The following is an 18930-nucleotide window of genomic DNA, read 5'->3' as shown; positions in this document are numbered from 1 at the left end:
TCTCTCTCTCTTTGGATATAATTCAAGTGCATACAATAAAATATAAAAGGCACAGATAATAGAGAGAGGAATGAAATTATGAAAACGCTTCAATCTTCTGGGTCAAGGGTGAAATGCTACCGGTACCAGTAAAGATGCCAGCGGTTCACCAGAACCAGTAGTAAAAAAGAATGCTATTGGTTCGGACGAAGCAGTTTTTCCAACGATCAGCTGTGCTGCGTGATTTATATTAGCTAGAAAGCAGGATTTCCTGCTTTGTAGCTAATCTAAATCGCTTGGCACTGTGGATTTCCCCCCCCTTCCGCTGTTCGCTTACCTTTGCAGCCGCACTTGGTAGCAGGCTCCGCCCACCATCCCTGACGTCATATTGACCCTCTGCGCATGCTCTGAAAGTCCTGCGCCTGCACGTAGGTGGCACATTGTGAGTGAAGCATGCATGTATGTGAATATGCGCTCGTGCGTGCACGCTCACACACCTGCTACAGAACAGGTGGATTTCACCCCTGACCTGGGTGGAAGATGATTTAAAGCAGCAGAGAATCCTGGACTATGTTTGGTGGGGTAAACTAAATATTATCCAATCATTTGTGTATTCTGCAACTTTGAGAAAAGTATCTACCTGTGCAGTTTTACGACCCGAAGGTATAAAAGAGTGTGCAATTTGACTCCAGATCCCAGCAGGTCGTAGGAGATCTATATATAATTCATCCTGATTGGTAGATGGAGTTGATGTTTGTAGATTGGTCGGCTGTTTTGTATCATCCTGTGTGGCTGAGGTGCTGGCTGTGTGTCCGTTGTTCTTTTGTGTTGCAATGGCCTGGGTGGTGGGTGGGGCTCATTTGTTGACTAGGGATAGTTTCCAGATGTCTGGTAGGTGGGAGTTATTGTCACATGTTGTGAGGGTGTTGCACACACACACACACACACACACACACGTTTCCCTGAAAATAAGACAGGGTCTTATTTTCTTTTGAGACCTGAAATAAGCACTTGGCCTTATTTTCGGGGAGGTCTTAATATTTTTGAGGTGCAGGAGGAGGCGAGCGTGGTCACCTCATGGCTTCTTCTGTGTTGCACATCACTGGGCCTGCCGCTTTTTTGTGGTGGCCATTAGCGTCACAGAAGGGGTCCGATGGCTAGGGTTGTGGGACCGGGCATTAGGTAAGAGCATGTGGGGTACATGGAGCAGGTTCCCCCCTCCCTTCCCCCCAGCCACGCCTCCTTACCCCGTGTTATTGGCGGGGACTGGATGCGCATGCGCTTAAATATTTTCAAGGAGGGCTTATTTTGGGGGGAGGGCTTATTTTAGCGCAATCTCTTCAAAGCCCAATTGGGCTTATTATCCAGGGAGGTCTTATTTTCGGGGGAAAAGATAAATATTTTCCTAGCCGCGATGGAGACCTGCCATTTTAGACACCCTCAATTCATTGTCTGGGGAACCAGACAGAAAGGGTTGAAAAAATAATCTGGAAACAACAACCCTTATTGTCTTCTGCGACATTCCTTACCGCCACCATCATATAAATTGGAAAGATGTGTTTTCCTATTTATTTGCCTCTCCCTCCCTCTAGCTTAATTCATCCTACTGGGAAAAAAGGATTTAAAAAAAAACCCCCGACCAATTAATAGGATATAAATGTCCCCCTATTTGGAAAAACGACCCACATTGTGGACAGTTTTGAAATTGTCACTGAAGAGTTCGGGAGGTGTCTGAAATGCCTCTCTAGACATTAGCACCAGTCAATGGTATTTGTGATGCGTTTTTGAATGTTCAGTTGACTGAATTTCATGTTTAATGACTAAAGTATATAATAAGGCATTGTAGAATACTGTATTTTTCAGAGTATAAGAAGCACCTTTTACCCTCTAAAAGAGGGTGAAAATTTGGGTTTGTCTTATACAACAAATGTATCCCCACCCACCCACCATCCCCCACCCTTTGGCCTCTGCCTCCCAGCAATTGACCTCCTTGCAGCAAACGGGGAAAATGGGGCTTGAGGAGGCTGCAATAGGCTATAGCAATCTCTGCAGACGGAAACAGCTGATGATTGGGAGGCCCAGGCTGAAATATGAATGTGAAACTTGCTGTTTGCTGCAGGAGGCAAATTGCTGGGAGGCAGATTTTTTTTCTTGTGCTAATCAGGCTGTTTGCTGCAAGAAGGTAAGTCAATAACTATAAATGCCTCTAGAATGTTCAAATTATTAGACTTATTTTTTAAAAGACTGCTTTATTATTGTTCTAGACAGCTTATGAAGAAGCTTTTTAAAACAAATGCTTGATCTGAAGAGGCCCAGTGCTATTGTATCTTCTTTTAAACAGCACAGAATAACCATACTTCCAGAGAGCCCATCAATTTTAATAGCATGTGTACAAGTATAGTCTGAAATGTAACACTACAAACATTGCATATCGTCTGTACTGTTTGCTGTTTGTTGCAAGGAGGCAAATTGCTGGGAGGCAGAGGCAGATTTTCTCCCCTTGTTCTCCTCCCCAAAAGCTAGGGGTGTCTTATACTCTGAAAAATATGGTAAATGAGGAGATGGGGGAGGGGACAATACAAAATAAGAACATTTTTTTAAAAGGCAGCATGTAAAAGTCCGACTATGGTAGAATTCCTATTTATTGAAAAAAAAATCAATATATTTGCTATAAAATCTGTAACAGTAATGCATACGTATTCTGAGATACATAACCCTGAATGTTACATACCAAATACAATACAGTAACACTGCCTTCCTCTTTATTTACACGTTTATGAAAATTGATATGCAATCCATGTTAAAGGAACTTAGAATGGAGGATCGTGACGTTAGAAAAATAATATTCTGCAGAAAGCATCGTCAAAGAATCCAAGAACATTTGTGTGGTTTTTTTTATTGTTTTGTTTCGGGGTTTGTGTTTTTTTTCCTTTTCAGGCCTCTGGCAATAAGGCAATAAGTCCCTGGTAGAGCAGATAGAACTTAATTTACAAAATACAAATAACTGTTCAAACACATTTCTTTTTCTTTTTCAAGTTTGCTTTTGGCATGTACTCGTTTCTCACTATGAAATCTGATTTTTATTTATTGTTTTGTCTCCTTATGAAACGGAAAGACCCTTAGGAATGAGATTTTGGAGGAAGATCTACCATATCATTCACTGACACTGCTGCAGCTTAGAAACCGAGAAGTCGCCTTCCCGTTGGCTCAAGGTGAGCTAATAACAGGTGTGTACTTTAAACGATGACATCATTATGATTGTAGAGTTTTCGGTTGGTTTTGAGTTTTCATAGGAAACATTTCAGGAGCGTTTTTTTTCCCTTTTTGTTTTTGGAACTGGCACACGACTACATTTTTCACGAGAGGACATCACAAATGCAACTAAAATCAGGTTTGGAAGGGGATGAGCCAAACCTAATTCTCCTCCTTTAATACTTCGGCTCGCCTCTGCCACCGCTGTCCATAGCACATTCTCTTCCCAAGGGCATTCGGACCCAAACCCTGGTCAAGTCGTTTTAATCCCTTCAAAGGCACAAAATTTCCACCGTTTTTCCAGCGTGGCTCCGACACCGGAAAACTCTTGCTTAAACATACGTGGAAGCCTCATCAAAAGCATTTCTATTTCATTCGCTGAGATCTAGGGAGGAAGGAGGAGGAGGAGGAAGAAGAATGAGAAGAAGAAGAGGAAGAGGAGGAGGAGGAGGGAAGGAGGGGGAGAAGGAACAAGAAGAGGAGGAGGAGGAAGGAGAAGAAGAGGAAGGAGAGAAAGGAGTAGTAGGAGGAAGAAGAAAAAGAAAAAAAGAGAAGGAGAAGAAGGAGAAGAGGAGGAGGGGAAGGGGAAGAAGGAGAAGGAGAAGAAGAAGAACAAGGGGAAGAAGAGGAAGAGGAAGGGAAGAAGAAGGAGAAGAAGAAGAGATATATTTGTATGATTTCTCATGAATATATATTTTATTAAAGATTTTTATTTCTTAGTACTAAATACAAATAAAAAGAAGACCATGGAAAAGCAGTGCCAATAGGGGGAACAGCATGGAGGAGAAGCATGAGGGGTGATGGTCTACCCAAGGGAAGCCATGGGGGGGAAAAGCATCTCCAGTCTTCAGGATTTTAAGGGAGATCCAGAAGATGAGAAGATTTGATCATATGCCACTCAACATTGTACACAAGAGATGGTTACCTAGCCTTCTCTTGCATGCTTCTCTTGCACACTTGTTTTTCTGTTGGGAAACTGAAATAGTAGGAACCAGAACATAAAGCTCTTGGAAAACTGGAGATCATAGAGAACATTTCCAATCATTATCTCAAGGCGTTGCAGCTTAATGTGTGGCCCACCTAGCTAAATATATGGAAAATGTCTAGGTTCCTGATATTGATAGGCCAAATACCAGTGGTGGGTTTCAAAATTTCTTAGAACCTCTTCTGTAGCTGTGGCCTGCTTTGTGGGTTTGCCAGCCATGCGACCGGGTGGGAGTGGCTTACCAGCCATGTGACTGGGTGGGAGTGGCTTGCCAGCCATGTGACTGGGTGGGCGTGGCCAACTTGTAAAATGTGGTGAAACTCACTTAACAACCCTCTTGCTTAGCAACCAAAATGTTGGCTCAGAAACTCTAGCATTTGAAGCACACAAGTCTTAAAGCTGTCAAGTTACAAGACCCTCGCATCCCTAACCCTTTGGGAAAAAAAACCCAGGGTGTTCAAACTTGACAGCTTTAAGACTTGTGGACTTCAACTCCCAGAATTCCTCCTCTTGCTCTTCATCTTGATGATGTGCGGACAGGCAGGGGGAGGGAGCTGGAACCGGTTCTAAACGGCACTGTAGATTTGTGGAACCTCTTCTTTAGAAGAGCTTAGAACTGGCAGGAACCCACTCCTGGCCCATACTGATTGGGGAATTCTGGGAGTTGAAGTCTCCATTCCTTAAAGCAGGGGTGTCCAAACTTGGGAATTTTAAGACTTGTGGATTTCAACTCCCAGAATTCCCCAGCCAGTTTCAAACTTTGGGAAGCGCCTGAGAATTCTTCACCACTGGAAAGTCCAAGAAGGGGGACCCAAGTAGCAGAGACTTTTTGTGTATGTCAATGTTTTTACCAAATTATGGGTAAAAGATCTCCAGAGGTTGTGGTTGCTCCATCACTGGAAGTTTTGTAAGAAGAGATTGGAGAATCATTTGTCTGGCTGGGGAATTCTGGGAGTTGAAATCCACAAATCTTAAAGTTCCCAAGTTTGGACACCCATGCCCTAAAGGTTGAAAAGGACTGCTTGAAAGTCTCAAAAGTGCTTTTTTCAAAAGGCAGCTGGACTGTTTTTTTTTCCTTTGGGGAAGAAGACGTTTCGCTTCTCATCTTAAGAAGCGTCATCAGTTCTGGCTGCTGGATGACGGTGGGGATGAAATCACTTACACAAGAGCCAGCCGTGGGTGGCTGCAGCCAAAAAAGCTAATACAATCCTGGGTTGTATAAACATAGAATCAAAATCACATGATGTATTAGTACCGCTTGATAAAGCCTTAGTAAGGCCACACCTGGAATACTTGTATCCAGTTTTGGCCACTACATTACAAAAAAGATGTTGAGACTTTGGAAAAAAATGCAAAGAAGAGCAACTAAGATGATTAAAAGCCTGCAGACAAAAACAGGAGGAACGGTTGCAGGATTTGAGTTTGGCCAGTCTAGAGAAAAGAAGGACTAAGGAGGACATGATAGCAGTATTTCAGTATTTGAGGGGCTGCCACAAAGAGGAAGGGGTCAAACTATTTCCCAAAGTACCTGAGAGTAGAACAAGAAGCAATGGGTGGAAACTAATCAAGGAGAGAAGAAACCTAGAACTGAGGAGACATTTCCTGACAGTGAGAAGGACAATTAACCAGTGGAATGGCTTGCCACCAGAAGTTATGAGTGCTCCATCACTGGAGATTTTTAAGACGAGATCGGACAGCTACTTGTCTGAAACAGTTTAGGGTCTCCTGCTTGAGGAGGGGGTTGGACTAGAAGACCTCCAAGGTCCCTTCCAGCTCTATTGTGATTGATTGATTAGTTCCGACCGTTCCACTAGAACTGATAAAGCTTATTAGATGAGAAGTGAAACGTCTTCACCTTCCTTCATGGAAAAAAAAACACCAGTCCCAGTTGCCTTTTGAAAAAGCATCTCTGAGGCAACTATGATTTGGATGACTGAGCATCTCCGGTGGCCAGCTGCTTGGAAGGGTTTGCCACGCTCTTCCACACTAGACAGCCACTGAAACGTCCCATCACATCACGGATGGTAGCAGAGAGGAGAGAACAAAAGCAGAAAAAGAAACCAGGATAACAAAGAAAGACCAGGAGTGATCAAACTCAAAGGGCATTAAAGCAGAATGTTGGCTAAGAGGCCTTGCTTGATTGCAGGTATTATAAAATTCATAGGGAAAAAAAGGAGAACGTCCAGAGATTTTGATCCCTTAATTGCGCAGACAGCATTCCGTTTGTCCCACTCTTGAGAAATACGTCACTTAACTATTTTCCCTTCATTTTCTAAAGTGCCCAAGAAACAATTTCTGCTTCATGCCGGCAGAATAGCCACGAACTCTGAGATTGTTCTGCTGAATACCCATCACAGATACAGGCTGATTGCATGACAAATTTCCCCCCTATTTCAAGCAGCATACAGAGTGAAATTTGTGTTCACGTTGATTGCCTGACAGAAACCTTAACTTTTCGTGCGTTCAGTACTCTTCTTGGAAACTTCTACAGTTAAGGTAAAGGTTCCCCTCGCACATATGTGCTAGTCATTCCTGACTCCAGGGGGCGCTGCTCATCTCCATTTCAAAGCCGAAGAGCTAGTGCTGTCCGAAGACGTCTCCATGGTCATGTGGCTGGCATGACTCAATGCCGAAGGTGCATGAAACACTGTTCCCTTCCCACGAAAGGTGGTTCCTATTTTTCTACTTGCATTTTTTGCGTGCTTTGAACTGCTAGGTTGGCAGAATCTGGGACAAGTAAGGGGAGCTCATTCCATTACACGGTGCTAGGGATTCGAACCACCAAACTGCCGACCTTTCTGATCAACAAGCTCGGCATCTTAGCCACTGCGTCCCTTCTAAGAAACTTCTAGCAAGGATTAAATGAATGATATTAACAGCATGGCCTACTACCTCTGGAATAATGTTTGTGTCTGGATTTCTCTGATTATGTTGCCAAATACACATGTGTGAGAACACACACATTTTGTGCAGTTGTAACAACATCAACAAGAATCCATCATCATCATCATCATCATCATCATCATCATCATCATCATCATCATCACATAATTATCACCATCTTTGTGTGTAACAGTTTCACAGTAACCTACAAATCAACTTATCTAAATCTAAAATCCAGAGAATATCTCCCAGAAACCCAGTGATTTATATATTGGAATCAAGGGGGCAGGAAAAAAAAGAGTCTATTTTCAGTCAAACCTTCATATTCAATTTCCAAATGTTATTCTGTTTTAGCTATGAGCAATATAAATTGGCGCATATTTTTACTGGCATGTGTTTTCAGACTCCAGTTAACTTGGCTTCAATACATCTTATCATCTATCTAACTTCTGCTTTGTTCTTCAAACTTATGGAAGCGACTGAGAATTCTTCACCAAGGGGGAATCCACCAAAGGGGACCCAAGAAGAAGAGACTTTTTGTCTATGTCAATGTTTTTACCAAATTATGGTAAAAGATCTCCAGAAGTTGTGGTTGCTCCATCATTGGAGGTTTTGTAAGAAGAGATTGGACAATCATTTGTCTGAAATGATACAGGGAGGTTGGACTATAGGCCCTCCAAGATCTCTTCCACCTCCATTGTTCTATTATGATCAATCAATCAATCAATCAGAATAAATCAGAATAGAGATGGAAGGGAGGTCTTCTACTCCAACCCCCTGCTCAAGCAGGAGACCCTTATACCATTTCAGACAAGTGACTGTCCAGTCTCTTCTTAAAAGCCTCCAGGGATGGAGCCCCCACAACTTCTGGAGGCAAGTAGTTCCACTGTTTAATTGTTCTCACTGTTAGAAAGTTTCTCCTTAATTCCAGGTTGTTTCTCTCCTTGATTAGTTTCCATCCATTGTTTCTTGTCCTGCCTTCTGGTGCTTTGGAAAATAAATTGACCCCCAGCCTTTCAAATACTGGAAGACTGCTATCATGTCCCCCCTAGTCCTTCTTTTCTCTAGACTAGCCAAACCCAAATCCTGCAACCGTTCTTCATGTGTTTTTGTCTCCAGACCTTTAATTGCCTTAGTTGCTCTTCTTTGCACTTTTTCCAAAGTCTCAACATCTTTTTCTGTAATGGGGTGACCAAAACTGGATGCAGCATTCCAGGTGTGGCCTTACTAAGGCTTTATAAAGGGGGGGGGGGGGGCTAATACTTCACCTGATTTTGATTCTATGTCTCTGTTTATACAAACTCTATTTACACAAGATTTCAATGCAGTAAAGAATGAATAGTTGTAAAGTGGTAGAAAGTATCAGATATGGAGGTCATCCAATGAATTCTCTTAATCACATTTAGGGTCACCTGTCTCTGGGATCTGTGTTTGAACCTTAGCAAAAAAAGCAGGAACAAGGACCTAAAACCATTCTATTCCCGTTTTTGGGAAAAGATGGAGACTCTTCCTCTTACCTCATCTCATTTTTCTTAATTTCAACCCTCCCCCCCCAAAAAAATATCTATACTTATATCTGTTATCTAATTCATATTTGATGAAAATAAATGAATAAAAATAAAAAACAAAAAGTTTTGAATCCAATTTACCCGCGAGTCCAGCTGCTGCATATACGACCAGAGATATTCAATATTAGCTCCGAAAGGATGAACGTGAAGGAATGTTGATATGATACCTGTATTAAAATGAAATTTAAAAAAAAAACCTGTGATAATTGATTCGGGCCATACAGAGTAGGATAAAATAATTATTGTACATAAATGCATCTGAATTTCATTCAAAAGTCGGCACTTGTGATTCTGAAACAATTCAGCAAGGAAATGAATTTCAACCCAAACCCTTAGCTTTCAAGAATTAAGAGTTCATATCCAAGTGACCCCAAAAAAAGAAAAAATTACATTCAATGAAAGACGTGCTGGAAGCATTTTTGCAGCTTCGCATGTTATGCCTGATTTGCCCATCAAAATGTGTAGGCATTTGAATAATAAAATGAGATTGCTTTCCCCCCCTACTTCTTTGGTGGCTCTGATTAGGAACATGTGTTGGCTATCAACCTTGGTCAGCATTAGCCTGCCTTGAATTATTATTTTTAAAATAATTTCAGCCTGGGTTACATCCAGATTCAGATTAGCGTGCAAATTAAACCACATTTTTTTCCATTCATGTTTTTCTCATTTTGAAAACCTTTTGAAGATAAGCTGATCTCCTGCAACCAACAGAAGCCAGCACAGGCGATCAATGAATTAAAGGGGTAAAAAAAAAAAGCTTTCTTCCCCATAAATTAACTTTGTCTCTGCTAGCAGCAACGGTCTACAACAATCTACCTTGATCATATGGATGGCCGCAGAGAAAATAAGTCAATGGATAGCTACAGAGAACATATACTGATAGTTCTCAACTTATGACTGTTCCTTTAGTGACCATTTGAAGCATGATTCAAGTATCAAGAAACACAGCAAAGGAACTCTAAAGGTTAACAATTTGTTGGTGTGTAAATGACAGCCTTCAATCCTCAACCAGCATGTCTATGTTTTAGGCAGATGTATTAAATCCAGACTCAAAATGGGCCATTTTTTTGAGAGAGAGATCCCTGACTTTCCAAAGAGAATTATATTTGGCAGTTACAAATAACCTACAGATAATTAAGGCCTGTCAATTAATGAAAGCTATGGTTGCATGACACGCTACTGGAGCAAGCCAGGATCAGATGAACAAACAAGCAACCTTTTCACCTCTGCCCTTGAGGTTCTTCAACCACATTTTGTGACTCATCTGAAGCCACCATAGCTACCACCTGAAGACCTGGGGATTCAGGGATTAAAGACCATGTGTAATCCAGAGGTGGATTCAGCAATTCTGACCTGTTCGGAGTAATCCCACCACTGGCTGGCCCCGCCCCCACCCATTTTTCAGGCCATTTTCGGCCGTGTTTTCAGCTGTTTGGGGGCTGTTTTCAGCTGTTTTTAGGCTGTTTGGGGGGCCATTTTTTGAAATTGTAGCCCAAAAAATGGCCTGAAAACAGGCCAACAAAATGGCCTGAAAAATGGGCAGGGGCGGGGCCAGCCAGTGGTAAGATTAGCCAGTTTGCCGAACAGGACAGAATTTTAACAACCGGTTCGCTTAAACCGGTACGAACTGGCTCAATCCCACCTCCGCTCTAATCTATGGATTAATGAATTCTTGCAAACAAACAAACACGACCCGAAAAGAATGCAGGTGGATCTGAAAATCCTGAATGAAATGCGAAGTTCATGAGATCATCATCTTCTTTTAACGACCCCCAAATCCTTTGCAGGGTGGAGTCTGGGCAACTGAATGGAGCAGAGTGTTTACTGGCCGGATGCCCTTCCTTGTCGCCAAGGCGGAGTTTTGTTCAGCAGATACATTCTCTTTGTGCCCAGAGAGAGAGAGAAATATCTGCCTCTACCTAGGATTGAACTCACAGCCTCCACCTCTAGGTCACTGCAAACCCTCCACGAAGTTCATGAGATGTTTTTACCAAATCGTTAAGGCCCACTTGCAGATATTTCCATAAAGGGCTATAGTGCATGGATATATTAAAATGTTTAGTTTCAGAGCCATGTTTTTTTATTTCTTAACATAGCCAACTTATCCAAATCTAGGGGGGTTCCCCCTTATTTCCTGGGGTCTCACCCACTGAAACGCAGAATACGCCAAGCTCTGATTCTTCTTCTCGAAGATACGGGGACATTATGCTTGGGAAAAGGAGCATACAGAGTTATCTTACCTATCAACAAAGCTTCTTTCTCCGATTTTAGTGGCTGGCTTCTCTTCTCTGCATTTTTCTCTCTGTCTTGGTTGACCAATGGCACTGTCAACCCATTGATTTCCTATAAGGTTGAAAAAACAAAATTAAATAAAACAGATCCTTCTGCGGAATACATCCATGTCAGTAGGCACTGCTGGCATTCTTCCTCTCTCTCTATTAAAAAAAAAAAGGACATTACTTTAATTTCCAGCTACAGGCAAGACAATTATAAATTATTGATCTGTTTTCCAACGCTGGGTAATTTCCAACGGGATCTAAGGAAGAAAAAATAAATAGTTTCTCTCTCTCTCTCTCTCTCCATCTCTTAATTGCCTATAGCCGAAAACAGGTCCAGATTGAGCAATAAAGAAGATTCTTTTTAAAATAATCTGCCCCTTGTCGAATAAAATCGACATCTCCTGTGGATTATTCCAATCTCGAGATAAGTATAGGGTAAACTAATGGATAACAGCATGTCCAATTTTTTTTTCTTAATCACAGATCTTGCAGGAGGGGGGAAAAATACAGAAAGCTGTGAATAATTTACAACCGTGAGATGAAAAATAACCGTTTTCCACAGAACGACACAACTTTGGTGAGGAAGAATGGCTCCTTTCCAAAACAGCACAATGACAACTTCCCCTGCACTTACAGGTAGTCCTCAGACTTACAACGGTTCATTTAGTGACCGTTCCAAGTTAGAGGGCACTGAAAAAAGTGACTAATGGCCATTTTTCACACTTGCGACCATTGTAGCTTCTTACGGTCATGTGATCGGATGCTTGGCAATGGACTCATACTTATGACTGTTGTGGTGTCCCAGGGTTACGTGAGCCTCTTTTGCCACTTTCTGACAAGCAAAATACACGGGGAAGCCAGATTCACTTAACAACCGTGTGACTAACTTGCTAACTGTAGTGATTCACTTAACAACCGTGGCACAAAAGTTTGTAAAATGGATCAAAACTCACGTAACAAATGTCTCACTTAACAATTGGACTCAATTGTGGTCGTAAGTTGGGGGCAACCTTTTATTCTTTTACAGAGGTAGATAATGTCATTACGGCCAAAAACTACCTAGGTCAATTTATTTGATTTAGATCAATTTATTTAAATTATAGATCAAAGTTCTATAATTTAAATAAAGAAGGTGCCAAGCCTCTGAATTCTTTAATCACGTGACCACGGGAATACTGCAATGGACCTATGTGTGAAAAACAGTCGTAAGTCACTTTTTTTCAGTCCGATGGTCATTTCTAATGAATTGTCCTAAGTCAAGGACTATCTCTGGTTTCTGTGCAAGCAAAGAGTCTGGTTCGACTCGTGGAGAATCGGTTTGCAAAGTTATCCCGTTAACGTTGAGGGGGGGGGGAGAACCGGAGTGTTTTCCTCCGGATTTTGAGAGAGGTGCTTTGCACCAACACACATCACAAAACCTCTTTTCCGAAGCCTTTGCACAGCCCTTCAGAATCGCACAACTGTTGACACCCGACAGTTGTGTGGCAAAACACATTAAAGGCAAAATGCAAGCTTTAGGGGGGAAAAGACGCATGCAGTTCAAACGTAAGCTTGAAAGTGGGTTAAAAGACGAGCCAGGAAAATGGGTCAGGCTTTTTTTAAAAGTCTCCTTTTAAAAACGTTTTTCTTAGGAAAATAGAAGAGGGGGAAATAATCATGGTTTTTGGACTCTACAATAAAAGTTTCCTTTCCAGAAAACGTGTCTGGGAAAATGAAAGGACGGGGAACGTACTTATTTATTACATTTCTGCGCTGTCCATCTTCTCTACAAGGTGACTTACAAGTTATAAAAACCATTTTAAAAAATCATTAAAAGATTAAAAGATGAGGAATGCATTGAATATGCACAGGCGGTCCGGTCCTGGACTTACAACGGTTCGTTTAGGTTCATTCAAAGTTACAACAGCAGTGAAAAAAGTGACATGGCCGTTTTTCACACACATAACCATGACAGCATCCCCGTTGTCAAGTGAACAGAATTCAGAGGTCTGGCAACTGGCTGTCAGCATTCCAAATAGCGTCCGAAAGGAAATCATAGTCTGAGGTAAAAGATTCCTCAAAGTTCCCATTGATGAAGAGAGCCACGTTGGCACATCTGGGAAAATCTGAATCTGAAAACTTCCCAGTTTTCCCCACCCAGTTGAAAGTTCAAGATCTTGCCCCTACACCCACCAGCCCATCCCATGGTCCAATCTCCCACTGCCATGCTGGCAATTCCACCCATCCAGTTCCGGTCAGGTGCAGAGATGCAGAGACAAAGGATGACCTTGGATTTCTAGAAAGAATTGTGTTATGGCTACATATCATCTAACTCAGTACAATGCCCCCTCCCATTTTCCCACAATAGAAAATGCATAGCAGAATAATAGAAAGTGTGGCAGGCCAAAGATCCAAAAGAAAGCTGCAGGCCTTGCTCTGGCATGTACTTATGATGGTTGCAGTGATCCCCACTTGTGACCTTCTGACCACCAAAGTCAATGGGGAAGCCAGATTCACTTAACAACCAGGTTTACTGACTTATCAACTACCCTACTCTACTCTGCCCTAGTCCAGTCCAGTCCAGACCAGTCTAGAGTAGCCATGTATTGCAAAATTAAGGAGTTTTTAACTGGACTGCTAGTTGGTGTTCTTTTGAACTTCATGCTAAATTTGAATCATAGAACGATAGGGCTGGAAGGGACCTTGGAGGTCATCTACTCCAGCCCCTTGCTCAAGATGGGTGACTTTATTGCATCCTGGAGAAACATCTATGGAGATTCTCAGTCATCCAGATCATGGTTGTCCCCAAGATGCTTTTTTTCAGGAGGCAACTGGACATTCTGATTTTTCTTTGAAGAGGTTTCGCTTCTCATCCCAGAAGCTTCTTCAGTTCTTCTTCAGAATTGAAGAAACTCCTTAGAACAAAACATTTTCAAAGGAGGTGTCTATGGAGATTCTCAGTCATCCTGGTCACGATTGTCCCAAAGGTGCTTTTTTCAACTGGACTTTCTGGTATTTCTTTGAAGACCTTTCGCTTCTCATCCAAGAAGCTCCTTCAGAAGCTTCAGAACTGTTCTCTAGAACAGAAGAAGCTTCTTGGATTAGAAGTGAAAGGTCTTCAAGGAAAAACAAAGGAAGTCCAGTTGCCTCTTGAAAAAGCACCTTTGGGAAGTCCTGAATAAATGGCTGTGCACTCTTTTCTCACAACCACTACTCTGGGTGGCAAGCTGCTCCTCTGATTAATTGTTCTCACTGTCAGGCAATTTCTTCTTAGTAAAACTTGCTCAATTTTAACCTTGGCTTATTTGTTTCTTCGCGTTTGTGTCTGTTGAGTGAACGCAGCACCTTTGGTTAATTTATGGTTCAATATAAGCCATCTAGAATAAAACTCAATTTCCACCTGAACTCGTAAAACCCGGTACTCAATTTAAGCTGCGTTGTGTGGGCGTCGCTGGCCAGTGCCAATGAACGCAACGGGGTGTGATATTGTGGTTCTCTTAAACTGCACCGAGAAGCCAGTTTTCCTGGGAGAATCCCCTTAAAGTTTATTGAGCAAGTATAGAAAATATAAGTGTCTGTTGTGGATTTAGATTTGATGGAGACCATCACGACGCCTCTGGCATTCTAACACGACATAAGGTCAAGCAGCACCGCTGTTTCGGAAGCGAAAAATAATAGAGCACTGAGGACTAGAATCTTATAAATGTCAAGGATAGACAGAGGAGGAGGGTTTGATATTGGATGGGCACGAGACTCCTCCATAATTGCTGCTTCATCTGAAGATCTTTTTAAAAGGTTTACATGGACACAGCAAATTTGCTTTAATTCATACTATTGGTTTCCTTCCAGATAATAATAAAATAAAAATGATTCTCAGCCATCCAGTTCATAGTTGACCCAAAGGTGCTTTTTCAAGAGGCAACTGGACTTTCTGGTTTTTTTTCTTTGAGAACGTCACAAGGTCGCAAAATGGGATCGCATGACCCTGCAACCGTCATAAGTGTGAGTCGTCTGAATTTTGATTATGTGACTTTAAGGGGATTCGTAATGATTAAAAACAGTCCTAAGTCACTTTTTTCAGTGCTTTGTAACTTTGAACGGTCACTAAATGAACTGTTGTAAGTCTGAGGACTATCTGTAAGTGCAGGGGAAGTTGTCATTGTGCTGTTTTGGAGAACTATTCCCCACCATACAACCTTACAGCTCGCCTCTCACAAGTGCATTTTGTTCTGCTGGATGTGAAACAGGACTTTATCTTACCTAGCCTTGAATCAATAGTTTTCTAATTCCATGAGCTACAAAAATATATATATTGCATCTGGAATCTCAGATAATATGTTGGACTAGGCCAGGTTAAAAAAAAACCCTACCAAATACATTTGCAAATGTTATGACTGGTAAATATTAAACTCAGCTAGCTTTTTGTGATTTAATGCGCTGCCTGAAACCAGCCAATCTGGGCAGCTTGTATTTAATTCAGATTTCGCTCGCAGGGTCACAGGTCAAAATTCTGCACGAAACATCAAACAACAAAACATGTGTTACAATCCAGATATTAAAAGGGGAACGGTGTAGCTAATTGGCTTCTAACATGAAAGCCACCTATTAGATTTTAATTATACTTAAAAATTTCCATACAGCAATCATGACGGATTTTTGCTGTTTTCTCAGGTTCCTTATAGAAAAGAAGGTGGTTTTTTTAATTAAAAAAAAGCTGGATTGGTGTACAAAGAGGAGGAATATTATTCCACGGGCACCATGAATGGATGGGTCAGCAAAACACTCTCCGTTAAGGGGTTAATTCAGATTTCTTGTGAGTCAAGCATTGTGGTTGTTGTTGTTAATTGTGAAGTTGTGTCCGACCCATCGTGACCCCATGGACAACATTCCTCCAGGCCTTCCTGTCCTCTACCATCCTCTGGAGTCCATTTAAGCTCAAGCCTGCTGCTTCAGTGACTCCATCCAGCCACCTCCTTCTTTGTCGTCCCCTTCTTCTTCTTTTGCCCTCCATCGTTCCCAGCATGAGGCTCTTCTCCAGGGAGTTCTTCTTCCTTCTCCTTAGGTGGCCAAAGTCTTTGAGTTTCCTCTTCAGGATCTGGCCTTCTAAAGAGCAGTCAGGTGGATTTCCTCTAGGACTGACCGGTTGGATCACTTTGCAGTTCAAGGGTCAAGCATTAACCTTGGCCAAAGCCAATGTTCTTCTGTCAAGAACATAAGAGAATCCTACACAAGTAGCCCACAATTTCCAATGTGTTTACCGATGGGCAAATCCTGCAGCAACTAACTGCAACGGTCATAAGTGTGAAAAACAGCCTTAAGTCACCTTTTTCAGTGCCATTATAACTTCAGTCACTAAATGAACTGTTGTAACTCGAGGACTACCTGTAGTAAGATGGCCTAGCATCTTACTACCTAGATCTTTGCTCAGACTCCCTTCCATAATGTACTTGTTTACTTCCTAGACTATTTAATATCACGGTAGCTTTTCATTATGGCTTATCTTCACCCCAGCCTAGCCGAACGGTGCTGGAGACAGATTAAAATACTTTTTCAATTTCCTTCCCCGTATTATTATTATCATTATTATTATTATAAGATTGTTTTCTCCTCTTGGCATTTCGTCCTTGTATCTCATTTTCCAGGCCAGCACCATAGAAACCCATTAATAAACGGCTACAGATGTCAAAGCCATCTGAAAAAAACAAAACAACGGGAGGATGAAATATTTATTCTCAACGAAATGTTCTCCAAAGAAAATGGGAGGGGGGGGGAAACACCTTATTGGAGCTTTCCCCCAGAGCAATTAAGAAGGATAATTAAAGATAAGGAAGCGACGGAGGAGAAGTCCATCAAAGAATACCAAACTCTAAACAACAGGGGAAAAAAAGATCTCGGAGTGGAGGTGGGGGGGGGCAGCACATTTGAGCTGGTGGGCCATTCCCAGAGGTGAACTTGGGCTTCCATAGTGCTATAAAAATTCAAAAACTCTAAAAATAGAAATGCAAATATGCAACCACAATTCAGTTTTGAATCAAAAGTAACAGCTGTCTGAGAACTTCCAATGTACATGGGGGGGGGGATGTGATGTCTGGGACATCAAGTGCTTGAGGAAGTGGAAGTGCAGGGGGTAGGAAATCCCAGGTGGGCACTTTGAAGTACGGTCAAAGGAGAAACCCTTTTACTGCAAAAAGAGGAAGCTCACTCCTAGGGAACAGAGGAGATGTGAAAACGGTATAAAAATGAAGGCTTGATATCCTGTCGATGCAAATTGATAGTAGCTGCTCCTCACTGGAGTTGGCTGCTTTCTCTGACCCGTGTTGCAATGCGAACCAAGAGAATGCACTCTTACTGACGTACTAGAGCAAACCTCTGGCATTTTTCATCTTTGAACTAACCATGAAAACATAAACTTTGGATTCAAAGCTGAATTGTGGTCGCATGTTTGCATTTCTGTTTTTAGTGTTTTTGAATTTTATAACAATAGGGTTCTAGTTTAGATAGGTCCCCAATTTCTGGCAAAAAAAAATATCAAATGTGGGTAGTCCTTGTCTTATGACTGCAATTGAGCCCAAGCCTTCGGTTGCGAAGCAAGACGTTTCTTGAGCCAATGTTGCCCCGTTTTACAACCTCTCTTGCCACAGTTGTGAAGCGAATCACTGCGGTTGTTAAATTAGAAACACGGTCGTTAAATGAATCTGGATTTTCCCACGGACTTTGCTCGTCGGAAGGGGATCCCGTCATGACACTGCAATGGTCATAAGTACGAGTCAGTTGCCAAGTGTCTGAATTTTGCTCACGTGACCACAGGGATGGGGCAACGGTCGTAAGGGTGAAAAATGGTCGTAGATAACTTTTTTCAGTGCCATTGTAACTTCAAACGGTCACTAAATGAACTGTTGTAACCCGAGGAACACCTGTAGAAAAATTACTTTTTTGTGGGTGTGGAAGTTCTATCAACATACTACTCCTACAATCAAACAAAGAAAGAGAGAAAAACAAGAGAGAGAGAGAGAGAGGGAGAAAGAGAGAAAGAAAGAGAGAAACAGAGAGAAGAGAGAGAGAAACACAGGAGAGAGAGAAAAAAAGTGAAAAAGAAAGAAGAGTGAGCGAGAAAGAGAGTTAAAGAGAGGGAGAAAGAGAAAGAAACACGGAGGGAGGGAGAAAGAGAGAAAGAGATAAACAAAGCGAGAGAAGAAGAGAGAGGGGAGAAACAAAAAGAGTGAAAAAAGTTAGAGAGAAAGAGAGAGTTAAAGAAGGAGAAAGAGAAAGAGAGGGAGAAAGTGGGAGAAAGAGAGAACCAGAGAGAGAGAAGAAGAGAGAGAGAGAAACAAAGAGAGTGAAAAAGAAGTGAGAGAGAGAAAGAGAGAGTTAAAGAGAGGGAGAAAGAGAGAGAGAAACAGAAACAGACAGAGAGAGAAGGAGAGAGAAGTTATTACAATCTGCTTTCTTATTCCTACTTAAAATAACCTCTCAGAAGATTCTCTAAATCATGGAAGGAGTAGCTCTGCCCTTCCTGGCGTTACCGAATCTCGCGCTGACGCTTAGGTGGGTATTTGTGCTAAATCCAGCTTGTCAGCTGTATCAAATAGGTACTAATCCCATTAAAGGCATTACAGACCACTAATAACCATGTGGAAAACTAAGCCATCCTTCCCTCTCCAGACGTCCTGATCTGCAAAACACTCGGCGACAGACTCGCCTCCAGGGATGGAGGATTGTCAACTTCCTTTTATTAACGCATGTAATTCCGTCATTCACGTTTCTCCAACATGTTGCCGGCACGCCTAAACTATCCAGTGTTTTGAAGAAGTATTTGCCGTGTTGTGCCCTCAACCGGGCTCTCTTCTGTCCCTCCTCTTCATGCAAAGAAAACCTCCCCAATTACGGATAGTCCTCGACTTACGACCACAATTCAGCCCCAAATTTCTGTTGTTAAGCGAGACCAGAGGTGGCATTCAGCAGGTTCTGACCAGTTCTGGAGACCCAGTAGCGGAAATTTTGAGTA

The 18930-nt window shown here is 42.0% G+C and overlaps 2 protein-coding genes across 5 annotated transcripts in view; both read right to left on the bottom strand.

The window, feature by feature from the left end:
- The window catches only part of EPSTI1 (epithelial stromal interaction 1), a 577346-nt gene that overhangs the window by 87353 nt on the left and 471063 nt on the right, over positions 1-18930 (bottom strand). The gene's annotated exons all lie outside the window — the stretch shown is intronic.
- The window catches only part of ENOX1 (ecto-NOX disulfide-thiol exchanger 1), a 367889-nt gene continuing 351562 nt past the window's right edge, over positions 2604-18930 (bottom strand). For all 4 annotated transcript variants that reach the window (XM_081947904.1, XM_081947907.1, XM_081947905.1 and 1 more), the window contains 3 exons: positions 10908-11010; positions 8749-8834; positions 2604-3616 (listed from right to left, as the gene is read on the bottom strand). In XM_081947904.1, coding sequence (XP_081804030.1) covers positions 3485-3616; positions 8749-8834; positions 10908-11010 — 321 coding nt within the window. In that variant the 3' untranslated portion in view covers positions 2604-3484. The remainder of the gene's footprint in view (positions 3617-8748; positions 8835-10907; positions 11011-18930) is intronic.

This window comes from Natrix helvetica (assembly GCF_964273705.1).
Source record: "Natrix helvetica genome assembly, chromosome: 3".
NCBI classification, from domain to species: domain Eukaryota; kingdom Metazoa; phylum Chordata; class Lepidosauria; order Squamata; family Natricidae; genus Natrix; species Natrix helvetica.
This window is presented reverse-complemented; position numbering and strand designations above follow the sequence as displayed.